This window comes from Ostrinia nubilalis, chromosome 5, assembly GCF_963855985.1.
Source record: "Ostrinia nubilalis chromosome 5, ilOstNubi1.1, whole genome shotgun sequence".
Taxonomy (NCBI): Eukaryota; Metazoa; Arthropoda; class Insecta; order Lepidoptera; family Crambidae; genus Ostrinia; species Ostrinia nubilalis.
Window position 1 is genome coordinate 10114177 of NC_087092.1, and position 14511 is coordinate 10128687.

General features: G+C 36.5%; 1 protein-coding gene across 4 annotated transcripts; it reads right to left on the reverse strand.

Moving 5' to 3' along the window:
* Positions 1-3043: 3043 nt before the first annotated feature.
* LOC135071895 (MICAL-like protein 1) lies at positions 3044-14504 on the reverse strand. Of its 4 annotated transcripts, XM_063965757.1 has the most exons (14): positions 14138-14504; positions 13689-13873; positions 13531-13586; positions 13057-13405; positions 11908-12605; positions 11571-11698; positions 11402-11485; positions 10568-10778; positions 10110-10251; positions 9175-9354; positions 7817-7931; positions 5211-5310; positions 3659-4602; positions 3044-3155 (listed from the first exon to the last, which is right to left on the reverse strand). In XM_063965757.1, the coding sequence occupies exons 1-14, from the start codon at positions 14287-14289 to the stop codon at positions 3140-3142; spliced, it is 3360 nt and encodes a 1119-aa protein (XP_063821827.1). In that variant the 5' UTR covers positions 14290-14504; the 3' UTR covers positions 3044-3139. The 4 variants fall into 4 exon arrangements, with proteins under 4 accessions (XP_063821827.1, XP_063821826.1, XP_063821825.1 ...); XM_063965756.1 differs by lacking the exon at positions 3044-3155 and having other exon boundaries at positions 3162-4602; positions 9181-9354; XM_063965755.1 differs by lacking the exon at positions 3044-3155 and having other exon boundaries at positions 3162-4602.
* Between the last annotated feature and the right edge of the window lie 7 nt (positions 14505-14511).

Sequence of the window (14511 nt, forward strand, 5' to 3'; positions counted from 1 at the left end):
ATTAGGCCCGGTTCCCACTACGCCGGACCGGCAATTTGCCGGAAACCGGACATATATTGTCGGATTTGTTCGAGCACTTATTAACTTGAGAACAGCTGGACCGATATTCATGGTTTTTGAAAAAAAAAAGCTTGACTTTTTATTCTGTGACTCTTCATAACGTGAGTATTATGAATTGACAACGCTGAAATCATTAGAGCCACAGCACACAATATGCTACTTTTAGCATTCAGGGTTCTATCGATCATCTTTGAACCGTAACATTTAAGGCTAGCACGGTCGACTATTCTTTGCAGAAGCCAATCAAAATTTTGAGTTTACCCGAAAAACTACTATATTAGGGCTATGCTATAAATTAACAATTCAAATGAGGAGCAGATTTACACAGTGGTTTAACGCTAAAATAGAAACAGCATGTTATTGTTATCAAATATTTTATTTTTCTATTGACAATGAGTCTTACTTATCGAGGTTTTGTAAATAAAATTAATCTCAATAAACAAAAAACTTTGAAAATCCCTTGGTAAGCAATACTTACAATTTTATGATATTGAAATACAGGCGACGACACATTACACAGATAATATAGGTACTACCAAACATCGTATGTAAGGTGCTATGATTGTATTTTGCAACAAAAACGTATAGTATGCTGTGCGGTCGACTGTACATAGGTAATATAAAATAGTATATGCTTGGGATATTGTAATTTACGGTGTTATCGCTAAAAGTCCCAAAGCGTAAATTTTAATGTATTTTATCGATTAAGTTGAACACAAAATACAGATGCTTAAAAATGTTGTAACAAAGGCAATTTATTAATAATACTGATTTGTGCATGATAAAAAAAACCTGTGCAAGGTGATTGATTTGACCATTCATAGATGAATAGGAATAAAATAATGAAGCATTTTAAATAATACACTATTAAGTACCTTTTGAACTTGGTTTTTCTTTCAGAACAAAAACTAATTAATCACCTCTCTGGAAAATAGATAATTATAAATTTAGCTTTGTATAGTTTTCTTACAATATTTGCCTTTATGTAAACCGTCGATCAGTTAATTATCATGTTAAATAAAATGTATTAAAAAGATATTAGTGCATCGTTATTGATATGGCGTGGTCCCTAATGTTGTTAACTTGCTATGTAAAAATGCTATTTTGATATGGATTTATAATTGTAAAGGCACTATATTGATGCGATTTATATGTCACCAAGCTGCAAACAAAAGACAAGAGACATTATTATAAGATTGAATTTCTGTCTCTAAATTAAAAATAAGTTTATTCCCGAATGGTGGTTAGTAAATAGTGAAAAGTTAAATTTAAGCTTATTTCATAAATAGGTAAGTACTAATTACTGAAAATATTGAGGCATTGTGGATTAGATTAAGCATAGTTTAATAATAAATATGTGTTTGACTCAAACGAATTAAGAGATTCATTTTTTAAGTGGCACCAAATATATTCGCTTATTTCACTAAATTTCTTAACGTGGCACATAGTATGTTAATATTAAGTACTTACAAGTTTGTGCGATTTATAAAAATATGAAATCTTAACTAAATAGACCAATCTATAATGCTCATAAATTATAACAAATAAAACTCAATAATAACTTTTAATATAATATCGGGCGTCCTTGAAATCTTTAACGCTTTTCGCTTGATTGCCTTGATTGGAAAATTGCACATTTTTTATAGAACAGACGTCAGCTCATCAAGGTAACCGCTGTGACCATAACTTAATATCATTAGCTGTGGTGGCATCATACGAGTAGTTCCAATAGGTGCGTTTTGCTACAAAAATGTATAATCTGATGTGCTTGATCAAAAAAACAACATAACGTTATTGTAAATGAAAAATCGGCAGCTAAAATCCTATCGGAAAAATTTCATGATTTCATAATTTGCACATATTTCAAGTAAAGTTTACGAAACAGTAGTATTATTTGCACGCATTCAAGTTAGTAAATTTATCATTTGTGTTAGCGAAAACGTGACTTGCCATGCTAGTTGCAGACTTACAGCTAAGCCAATTTTTAGTACAAATACCAGATATGATTTTTCATGCTATTGCGGTCTGATCTAAGTCTAAAAAATGTCTTCAGTGGTGTGAGGTAAACTAGTTTGCTTAGCTCTTGGTAACCACTAAAACCGGTTAAAAATATTAGGTGCGCTAATGCGCTATATTGCAATAATTTGTCCAGTACTGCATTTTATAAAATTTTACGGTTCTCAAATCAATTGGAATGTCACTTTGATTTGAATAAAATTAACTTAGTTAAATAACTTATGTTATACATAGTTGATTTGATCTGAAGCGTAAACCTAAAATAACAGCACTGTACATACATGTATTAGTTCTTAGTGTTTATATTAGTGCAAGTAAACTATACCACAATATAACATTAGGCCCGTCAAATATAGGCTTAAAACATATTATTATAAAGTGTCAGATATTAATGAGAAAATTCTAATTGTATTTAAAATAAAATCATATAAATAGAATGGAATGTTTCAGTCTTTCCTTAAGTATAAGTAGCACTCACAATTTAATTTATGCACAATTATACAGAGTGATAAATGCAAGTGTGCCTAGGGGATATTTCTGTATGCAGGCAAGTTTAACAATGATATAAACATGTAAAAATTCAGCCTTGTTTTGTCCTAACACACTCTCGTTATAACAGAAATGTAAAACAGGTTTTTTGAATTCTAAACATTACTATGCAACAATCGGCTGATACGAGCAAATCATTCGCATATCACTCCATATAGTAGTGGCTAGATAGCATTTTCATATTGTGTCGGTATCTTTATTGCAGTGATACCTTTTAGCACACCATAATTTTCAAAATTGCACACGAACATTCTCCAAACAGCAGTGAACTTTTGTCTTCCATCTAATATCAGTTAGGTAAGATGTCATTCTAAAGATTCTAAAGTCAGCAGTACCTTATTTAGGTTTCTTTTCTTTTTCAGTTTTCTCTGTTTTTCGGTCTGTTCCGTCGTCTTTTTTTTTGGGAATCAGCGTATGTTTCGCTTTTTTCAATTGCTTTTTCACTTTGTCTTTTACTTTACTCTTTTTAGGAGTCGCAACGACTTCGACCGACTTCATTGAAGAGCTATTCGATTCACTGTTTCTTTGGGCTGAAATGAAGATAAATAAAGACATTAATGTATTAATAAGATACATGGATCACAATAAATATTTAATGACAACAACAACAACAAAAGAGACACTTTTTTCTCTTCTTTGACAGAGTGAATCTGGGTTCGGTTCTTATAATTAAACAACACTTGCCGAAACACGATCCTGATCTCAGTCATAGTTACTGCCTGTTAATATTTTTATTCTACTAATCAAAGCTTATGCTTGGAATCGGATAGTTTTGAACTTTTAATGGAATTGCGTAATGTGAATCATCTCGCGGCCTGTCCGTGGCCCCGGAACCGGTGCGATTAGGGACTTAGACTAGGACCCCTGGGGTCGGGGGCCCGTGGCATTTTACCAGCCCTACTGCATCTGTGGTGTTGACATCATATTGACCGATGGAGGCGGCGATGGCGAGGTCCTCCTGGCGCTCGCGGCGGCGCTCGGCGTCCAGCTGCTGCACCAGCGTCGCGGCCTGTAGTGTGGACAGCATACTGACCGCGCTTGCTGGCGATGGAGGCGGCGATGGCGAGGTCCTCCTGGCGCTCGCGGCGGCGCTCGGCGTCCAGCTGCTGCACCAGCGTCGCGGCCTGTAGTGTGGACAGCATACTGACCGCGCTTGCTGGCGATGGAGGCGGCGATGGCGAGGTCCTCCTGGCGCTCGCGGCGGCGCTCGGCGTCCAGCTGCTGCACCAGCGTCGCGGCCTGTAGTGTGGACAGCATACTGACCGCGCTTGCTGGCGATGGAGGCGGCGATGGCGAGGTCCTCCTGGCGCTCGCGGCGGCGCTCGGCGTCCAGCTGCTGCACCAGCGTCGCGGCCTGTAGTGTGGACAGCATACTGACCGCGCTTGCTGGCGATGGAGGCGGCGATGGCGAGGTCCTCCTGGCGCTCGCGGCGGCGCTCGGCGTCCAGCTGCTGCACCAGCGTCGCGGCCTGTAGTGTGGACAGCATACTGACCGCGCTTGCTGGCGATGGAGGCGGCGATGGCGAGGTCCTCCTGGCGCTCGCGGCGGCGCTCGGCGTCCAGCTGCTGCACCAGCGTCGCGGCCTGTAGTGTGGACAGCATACTGACCGCGCTTGCTGGCGATGGAGGCGGCGATGGCGAGGTCCTCCTGGCGCTCGCGGCGGCGCTCGGCGTCCAGCTGCTGCACCAGCGTCGCGGCCTGTAGTGTGGACAGCATACTGACCGCGCTTGCTGGCGATGGAGGCGGCGATGGCGAGGTCCTCCTGGCGCTCGCGGCGGCGCTCGGCGTCCAGCTGCTGCACCAGCGTCGCGGCCTGTAGTGTGGACAGCATACTGACCGCGCTTGCTGGCGATGGAGGCGGCGATGGCGAGGTCCTCCTGGCGCTCGCGGCGGCGCTCGGCGTCCAGCTGCTGCACCAGCTCGTCGCGCAGCCGCACCATCTCCACCAGGCGCGCCACCAGCTGCTCCTCGCGCGCCTAAAAACCCACACAATGCTACTGGTCACCGATCACTGTGCTTCACGAGCTCTATTAAACGGTATCAATAGGTTACAGAAAAAACTGGATCTATCAGAAAATTCAATTTTTCCAGCTTCCGAAAGGATTAGTAACTAAACTATTTATATCTTTTATGGTTTAGAAATAGTCGAATGAGATAACTTGATCAGAATAATGTTAATAGATTGCGATAAAATGTAATACAGTTAAATTTGTTGCAAATAAAAGCCAAAGCCTCTCTCCAACATCTCCACGACTGTTGCTGCGCTGCCCACATCCAGGCGCTTTCCGCGACCTTCACCAGTCCACCATTAAGGGGTCTACTTCGTACTCTACGTCTTCCGACAAAAACTTGATACAATAATCGTTTCCACCACTGTTGCTCCTGATTACCTAACTAACCTAATAGTGAAGGTTGAGTAGTAGGTAACTGAATGCATTTAAATAAAAGTTTTCATTGCAGCTAACGCTCTTACATTGTATGCAAAATAATAAGAGTAAATGTCAATAGGTAATCTGCGTATTTGTTATCAAATATTATCTATTTTGCGATAAATCGCTGTTTGCGCGCGTTTCTAACAGTTTACCTTATCAGCGTCGATGCGGTTGACGGCCGGCCGAGATTGTATAATCCTGATTTCGTGCTCAATGTCAGCCTGCTCTTGTTCCAACCGCTGCTGTCGTCGTCTGTAAAAGGTTAAATAAAATATGATTCAACCAATTTAAATGACTTAAAAAATATTCTGCCACCCCCTTATTAATTAAAGTTACACCATAGTTGAATCCTGTTTTAGTGACTATTAGATGGAAATGCCACTTTGAAATAGACTTGTATGGTGTAACTTTTTATCAATAAATGGACCGGAGTACATCAATCTAACAAATGGTTTACTTATAATGTTACTGTCTGTCTCTGTAATCATGATTGTCTTATTTATTTTGTAGATATACACAACAAGTAACAGTCATAAAAAATAAGATTGGAATCGCAGTGTTGGTCCTAACGGGTTACCTCCACCATATCGAATTACAAATGATCGAAAAACAAAATATCGAACACGTTTCATCGAACGATCAAAATATCTAATTTACAAATGATTGAGCGATCAAAATATCGAATGATTAAAATATCGAAAGTCGATCTTATGTTGCATAGTATGATAGGAAGATGGAGGTAAGGGTTCCTTGTTGACTATGGTACCCTAAATTGGGAAATAAAAAAATGTGTACCTATATGAATATGTTTTATTTACATTAATCATATGACATTTATATTGATTTTCGATATTTTAATCATTCGATATTTTGATCGTTCGATCATTCATTTGTAAATTCGATATCCTAAATGTTCGATATTTTGATTTTCGATCATTTGTAATTCGATATGGTGGAGGTAACCCGGTCCTAACTTATGATACATAAGTTTTATAGAACGAGTCCTTAACTTTCCTTTATGCAGCGTAAATATTCGGGTGCGTGACAGTTTATATAAGTTTATATGATATAAATTCATTTCAATAACGTTCATATTGTATATTAAACGTATGTTATAACAACACTTGATATAATTTTTTAACATATAATGTTTACTTCATATAATAAATCATTTCTAATAATGTCATTTCAGATACCAATCATAACGCATAAAGTCATTTGATATAAACCTTACTTAATCTAAGACTCATTTGATGTAATTTTGTTTAATATAAATAATATTTCATATAACCATTACATAAAATAAATATTATTTGTTATAACGACTATTTGGTATAAGTACTCTTTAATTGATATAATTTCTGATAGATATAACTTTTAGTATGTTCTTCTTTAGCTTGACTTATAAATGACTTTAGTGACAAAAACGAATCGCCGTAAAACCGACTCCACGTAGTCTTGTCTGCCCTACCCCTAGAGTGTAATTTAGAAGCGCGTAGGCACGGAGGGGCGAGACGGCCCGCGGGCTGAGGAGCAGGTGGCTGGAAGCGAGGCGCCGCGGCTGAGGCTGGCCGGCGAAGCCGGCCAGCAAGCCGAAGACGCGGTGTCGAGCGAAAGCCATCTGCGACGATTAGCACGCGAGGGACCGCCAGAGCCCCGCAGTGCCGGAGCCGTGACAGAAGTCTCAAGTTTTTAGTCAAATTTGCATGCTGCATGCCTGCTTGCTTGCTTGCTTGCCTGCTTGCTTGCCTACTTGCTTGCCGGCTTGCTAGCCTGCTTGCTAGCTTGCTTGCCTGCTTGCTTGCCTGCATGCTAGCTTGCTTGCTAGCTTGCTTGCTTGTTCGCTTGCTTGCTTGCTTGTTTGCTTGCTTGCTTGCTGCATGCAATGCTTATTATAACAATTGAACTTTATATAAAATTATTATTGTTATATGATTTAAGTTTTATAGGAAAAGAATTTTATCTCATTTGATTGTTCGACATTTTATTTTTATATGATTTGAATGTTATTTGTTTTAAATAGTATACATTGTAAGTTTTATAGAAAATATTCATTATGTCAAACCATTTTATATCAGTTGTTAGTTATTTGTCTTAAAATTATTCGTTTTAAAATTATATTATTCGTTTATTATAGTAAATAATTATTATATTAAATGATTTTATATAATTTGATGTTATATCCTCTAAGTATTATATGATATGTAGTTATATCATACATTACACACCCAAATATTCGCATTTCCTGCGCAACAAATAAATATCAATCATCATAAATTATATCAATGACAAAATTTAAACTAAGCACAACTCTTATGCAACTAGATAATGGATTAATTTTATTATTACATGCATGATTTCGAGTAATAATATGAATGAGAAATTTTTCCTTACGATAATATTATTTGCACAAATACATGGATTGATTTCTGTATAACTTGTCATCATAATCGATAAGTAATATTAATTGTGGCAGATATTTATCTGCATAGGAATTGAAGATAAATATTGATATATGGTTTTAGATAAATACCTTAAGTTTATAGGTATAGGAAATTTTAAGAAGTTATATCATACTTTTAAGGTAAAGATTAGCTTGTTTTCTCTGCTTCACTTATCGCGACACGTCTGAGCCGGATTCCGTACGAATTTTATATTCATGAAAAGGAAAAAATATCTTGAATTGTTTAAAATGTTAAGCCTTAGGCATGTAAGAAATCACGACAACTCAACCTAAATGACTTAGTTTGTCACTTACATATACATCAGTTCAGTCTGCTTCCTGAACAAGTCATTCTTCTCGTTGACTAGTTCACAGAGCTGTATTACTAAATCTTCCACTTCCTCTTGTGGCACAGTAGATGGCTCGTCACCTGCAAACAACAATTTTATCAGTCAGGCCACTTAACCAATTGCCGGACGTGTGTTGACATCGATCTACCTACTGACTACAATTTGTTACAATGTAAGAATCACATAGTACACATTTCGCTTGCAGAATTGGGTAGTTGAATAGCTTTGAATCAATACATTGTTAGTCAATTGAGTTCGCGACTTGATGATTTCATAGTCCTCATTGCCATACAAAGTCCATGGGACAGTCAAAAAAGTTAAAAGTGTACCATGGTGTCGTACATTCCTCGTAGATACGGTAATAAATAACTATTGACAGGATAATAATATGATTTTTGATAATCACGATATTTTATTTACTAATATGTACCTTAATTTAGATTAATTCATAAAGTTTTACCTAATTAATCTTTATCATTGAAGCGATTCATTGAAGAGGTAGCTTATCATCCTATTACTAGAAGTAACACTTATATGAAGTACTAATTGAAATTCCTTTGTTTTATCTTTAATATTATTATTTATATTAAGCCACGAAGCCCAACCCACCCTTAGGTATTCTCGTGTTTAGGATATTTAGGTTTTGTTAATGTACAGACGATAGCAAATCAGATTAACTCATTTACAGCAATACATTTTTTAGCAAATTCGTCCCTATTTAATTAAATAAGATGAAACGTTGTTCAGCTAGATAGACGTGCTATTAAGTCTGTAAGTAGGTTGTATCAACCCTAAGTGGAGTGAAGGAGCTCTTGAAGAAGATTAGAGCAATTGTGTGCCTGGGACCATAAATTATCACCATACCTCTCTTAAAGTCTCATGTTGGCACGACATTCCAGATCTAGTTAGACTAATCGCTTATTACTGCCAGTTAAAGGAGTCACATGATTCATTTGATTGGAGGGCATTAGCCACACACACAGACTTCTATTTCAAAAAAGAATACATAAATATACAACAAGTGAGAGTGCGTGACACTAAGTATTACACTAACATGATTCCGAGATGATCAGCAAGTTGACGATAAGTTATTATGGCAATATTTTAAAGGATAATGGGTGAATTATCGTGTCTATGATACTTGATTGGACATTCGAATTATTTTAATAAAGTTTCACGTTCTTAACGCTGAAAACAATCTCGGAATCACGATCATTCGAAGATAACTAAATACCATTGCGCTTGTGAGCAGATATTTCCAAGAGAAACAGATGAAAGTGGTGTGAAGCTTACTCTAAGTAAAATGTGCAGTAAGTCAATTACCCTCACACTTGTCGCGGATCATCTGCTCGATGAGCACGCCCTGCCGCTCCAGGCCCAGCTGTTGTGTCTCCAGCAGGTCTAACTGCACCTGCAGCTCTTCGGGCGACATGGCTAGCTTTACTTCTCGCCGCTCCGGCAGTGGAAGACCTGGCGCTGGACCTTTTGCTGATCGACGACCCCCTGGATGTAACATTTATTTATCAAATAGGATGCTTCACCTCTTCAAAGTTGATTGAAATGAAACCTTTAACCTAAAAAAATATATCAAAGTGCATAAAATTTTTTTTTTTTTTGTAAAAAAAATATCAGTTACTTCTTTTAGTTATGTTTCTGAGGAGATATTTTTGAAGCATCTGAAAAATTCCACCTCGCATCTGGAATCGAACTAATTGTGTATCGTTATTCCTATTAAGATGTGTAAAAATTCGTTTGCAGGTTGGACTTTAAACTTGTTAAATAATACCTACGTTTCCTGGACGCGTGACGTGACTGTTAATAAAATGAATGCGCACGAGTTCAAGGGCCAGGTGACTGCCCAAGTGTTTGACATGCCACATGTGGTTAGAATATTATACATTATTAAATAATATTGATGTAGCACAATATCACTTGAATGAACGATAAATAAATAACGTCGTAAACTTATTCAATGGCAAAATATTTTTCATTATGTAATTTTAAGCCTTCTTTCATTTGTATAATGTTCAAAATAGTATCAATAAAGTTAGCCATCACCAGATAAAGATTTGATACGAACTCCGTTACAAATATGTAGAGAAATATCTTTTTTCCTGTTGATAAAGGAAACAATTGACATGTTGGACAATCGACATGCTGTAAGAAGGTCATTGCCCACCCACCATAGAGTATTGAAAAAGAGTGAGATAAGATAATATTGTGTCAAGAAAAAGGTGTGATCAGTTTTTCGCACATACCATCAGAGGCATTGCTGCGTAACCCCGAAGAATCGACGCCTTTCTCCAGAGAACCAAAGCCAGAGACAGTGGATAGACTGTCCGGAGGCGTGGGCGCAGGTCTCTTTTTCTTCATTCGAGGTGTCGATACGCCTATTGATTTCTATGAACAAACGAAGAACAGTCGGATTGGGATCGATATTTATTATTATAACAAAGTCGCTAAGCATATGCATACTAAACTATGCGACAGATTTGGATACGGTTTTCAAAGTAATTTCTGATATTAGATTACTATAATTTATGGAAGAGAAAATTGAATGTTTTGTACTCACAAAATCGTGAAGCCTCTGCCCCGAAATTCAAATTCATTTTTCTCGGCGACGAGTAGTGCCACCGCCGCCGCCCCGCTGCCCGCGAAATTCGAGGCAGAGGCCATACTTAGCTTAACCAAGCAGTAGTACAATGATGAACATTACCTGATCGGAATGAATGGTGGAGTTGAAGGAGCTGAGGGATGAGATGCTGACGACGTCATCCATGGAGGTGCAGGGCTGCAGGCGCGGCGTCTCGGTGACCGTGATGACCGGCGGCGGCGGCGCCTTCGCCTTCTTGCGGCGAGGCGCGCTCGACGGCAGGTTCGGCGTGCTCGTCGCGATCGAAGACTTGTACATCTTCGAGCTTGACGAACTGTCAGAATTAATCAATGAATTTTATTTTAATTTCATTAGTAGTTTATTTCCTACTTCAGAAATAACTGCTGCATTAACAGCAAAAATTTTTTTTTTTTCTGTCGCGTACACCCTGTATACTAACGTAACTGAGCTTTAATTACATACGTTTTATTGAATCTCTCTATTAATAATTTTCCTTGTATTACCTACTATTACTTAATAGTTTTGTTCAGTAAAATACTTTTTTAGAAAGTGGTTATTAGTAATGGTTGCCTAGGAATATTACATAAAACATTTATGCAATACGAATACAATAGTACTTGAAGCATTGTGAAAGTTATTTTCTCAATGTTCACGGGCTATATGGATATGTTCTACGTGACACCGCCGCGTTGTTTCCTGCACTATTATGGCTGAAAAATGTTATTTTAACAAGATGACTCATCATGCAAAGTGAAATTTTAAAATGTTTTTGCAAGTCACATGTTAGTAGGTAGGTATTGAGTATTTAGGCTAGATTATAGTAAATGTATGTCAACCATAGATATAACTTTTTATATTAATTTAATGGTAGGCATATTTAGACCTGTTTTACACTCAAAATATTCTATCATAATAAAAAAAAATTAAAAGATTCACCTTTGTTCATGAGGCTCTTCATCATCAGTTGATGGCTCTTCACCATCAGACCAGAATGGATTGTAAGCTTTTATTAGCCGTTTTCTGTAAGAAAAAAAAAAACCATGACATTCTTCAGAATTAATAGTCTTATTTCATTATTTCAAAGTTAGAAGTGAGCTACACTTACACAGGTGTTGCTTGATTTTCATTACTTGATGCTTTAGGCTGATTTGTTATGGGCGGAACATCATCATCTTCATCATCACTGCCAAATGGATTGGTGCTTGCTTTTTTAGATAGCTCTTTAACTTCATCCTGAAAATAATATTAAGTTTATATTTAGAATAAGTAGGTATGCCATGTACCAAGGACTTTAAGCGTCTTCCTAATTGGCAGATAATCGCGCGACGAAAATAAATAATAATATACTCGCGTGTTGACATTAAACATTAAAATCGAATTGTTGTTGACCAATGATTGTTTGGAAATTAGAACGACGCTTCATAGTGTACATAACAAATTACCTCATCTTCTTCATCATCTGAAAATGGATTTAAGTGATCAGGATACATCTTTACATCAGGTTTCTTATCTTCTTTTTCAACTATTTTCGGAACAACCCTATCAGGAGATGACAATTGCTTCTTCCGTCTTGGAGGCACACTTATACTTACTTCCTGTTCTAGTTCATTTTTAACTACTTCATTATTTTCTAATCGAGTATTGTCTGGATTTGATGAGTTGTGTCCTATACCTAATCTGATGTCATCAGTTATGTTACTCTCTTCTTTATTTATACTCAAATTACTGTTTGTTTCTTTTTCAGAGATTTCATTTTTAACTATGTTACTACTAATACTTTCAATATTTTGATCTTGTTTAGGTGTGTCTAAGTTTTCTGGAGTGGTTTTGTCATCTAGTTTATCATCTGCCAATTGTGTTTGTAAGAAGTTAAATTTGTTGACGTTACTTTTGTACACTTTAGTTGGCAAGTCTGGTAATGAATGCCGGTGTTCGACAATAGCTATGTTTTCTTGAGTTTGTTTTGAATCAGCTTCTGTTTGAGAGTGCCCTTCACCACTTGACTCTTTAGCAAGACTAACTATAGTTGGTGCACTTAATTCTCTAGGTTTACTAATTGTGTTATCTTTTAAAGAAATATTTGCTATTTTATCTGTAACTACATCTTTTTCTGAGTTTTTCTCGAACATGTTTATTTTTTCTGAAACACAAAAACAAGTTTTTCAAACTAAAATATGCATTTATATTACATAAAATATGTTGCAGAAGTGTTGTTTTGTGCAAATAAAATTTATCTAAAAATAAAGCATCAACATGCACGCACGTTGATGTTAAACAAACAAACATGACATATGACTTTGCTTTTATTGTTTTAAGGAAATAGTGACATCGTAATACAAATTCAAAGTGATAACGTGCATCATATCACTGGAATGTAGTATGTGACTAATTTTGCTCCTTTAAAACCAGTAAATGAGTATTCTAGTAGGTATGTACTGTAATATTACCTTATGTTATTATTGTATTATTTGCATTATTTTTATATTTATTATGAACTTGAATTCGAATTCCTTACTTACCATATTAAAATTATTCTAAATTGTCACAAACACAAGCAGAGCCAAGGTAAAGGTGAGAAAGTAAATACTTACCTAAAATTGACAAAGGTCTTGTCTTAATTTTAACATTAATTGACTCCTCTTTAGGAACCTCCGGGGTTTTCCTTAAGTCATCACTAAATGCAAGCATTCCCATTTGATCGTGGTCATTATTATTGAAGAATTTAGACAATGTCTTTTCATTTTTACAGCTATCACAAGTAAATTCAGATCCATCAGTGATCTCAAAGTTCTTTGGGTTGAGGTGCCCAGAGCATTTGGAACATCGAAAACATCTTCTATGGTAGAGTTTGTGTGATACTATAAGGCGTTGTGCCAGGTAGACAGGCAGGCCGCATGCAGCACATTTGTCAAGTCCAGATTTGCCAAATTTGAGTGGAGTCTATAAAAGTGAAACAGAAAAGTTGAGAGAATGCAAGAAAGAAACAAACTAGAATAAAGTATTGCAAACAAACAGTGAGTATGAAATAAGAATTTAAAGAAGTTGTTTATCACATTTTTACTTACTGAGTTTGAAGCTGAAGATGATTTAGGTTCAACTTCAGATGATGCCTTTGTATTTACTGTGAAATAGTATGTATTTTAATAAAAATAAAAAAGAGATGAGAGATTTGATTGATGAGAATTTATGACATATTATATATCATTGTAATTTCAAAACATACCTGTGTGGCCTAATCTCTGATAAAATTGAGACAAATAAGTCAGTATTGATAACCTGTCTGGGACATCATTCTCAACCATATCTTCGGGATCAAGCAAAGCAGGGATACCCAAATGTTTCTCAGCCACATTAAATGCCAACTGATTATTTTCATAGATATTTTCTGGTTTTAATGATGACATATCACTGAAATATAATCCATTTGTGTCAATATAGCATTAGTTACACATGTGTGCAATGCAATTAAGTAATGAAATGGCCAAAATATTTTATATTACTTAGTTGGTTACGAAAATGTTAACTTAAACTAATTTACATCAATAGGACTAAAATTAACTCTGTCACAAACTTTATTCAGTGGAGTGTTGAACAAAAAATTAAAATCTTATTATTATTAAAATTAATAAAGAAATTAGGTTGAACTTGGGTGTTATGCATTATTATACTTACATTAGGTCAGGACGAAAGTGGTGGACTAATGCACAAAATGCAATGCCATTCCTCCACGATGTGGTCATATTATCTATTTGAACATTTGGACAATCCCGCACTAGACGCTTACACCACAGTTCTAAAGCTTTAGTTCCTTTTCTTTCAGACATTTTATTAGTTTTTTTAGATTAAAAATACGATTGAGTAGAATAATAATCGGTCATCATTTAACTGCGTTAGGTGACTCATAAAATGCTTTTTCACCGAGAATATGTCATAGTTTGTTTTGTGCGAAACTGCACTATTAACTATTATGTTAAATAAACAAAACTGTACAAATGCAAAGTTTTTGTGCAAAATTAGAATTGTTGAGTAAAACTTTGTGGTTAGTC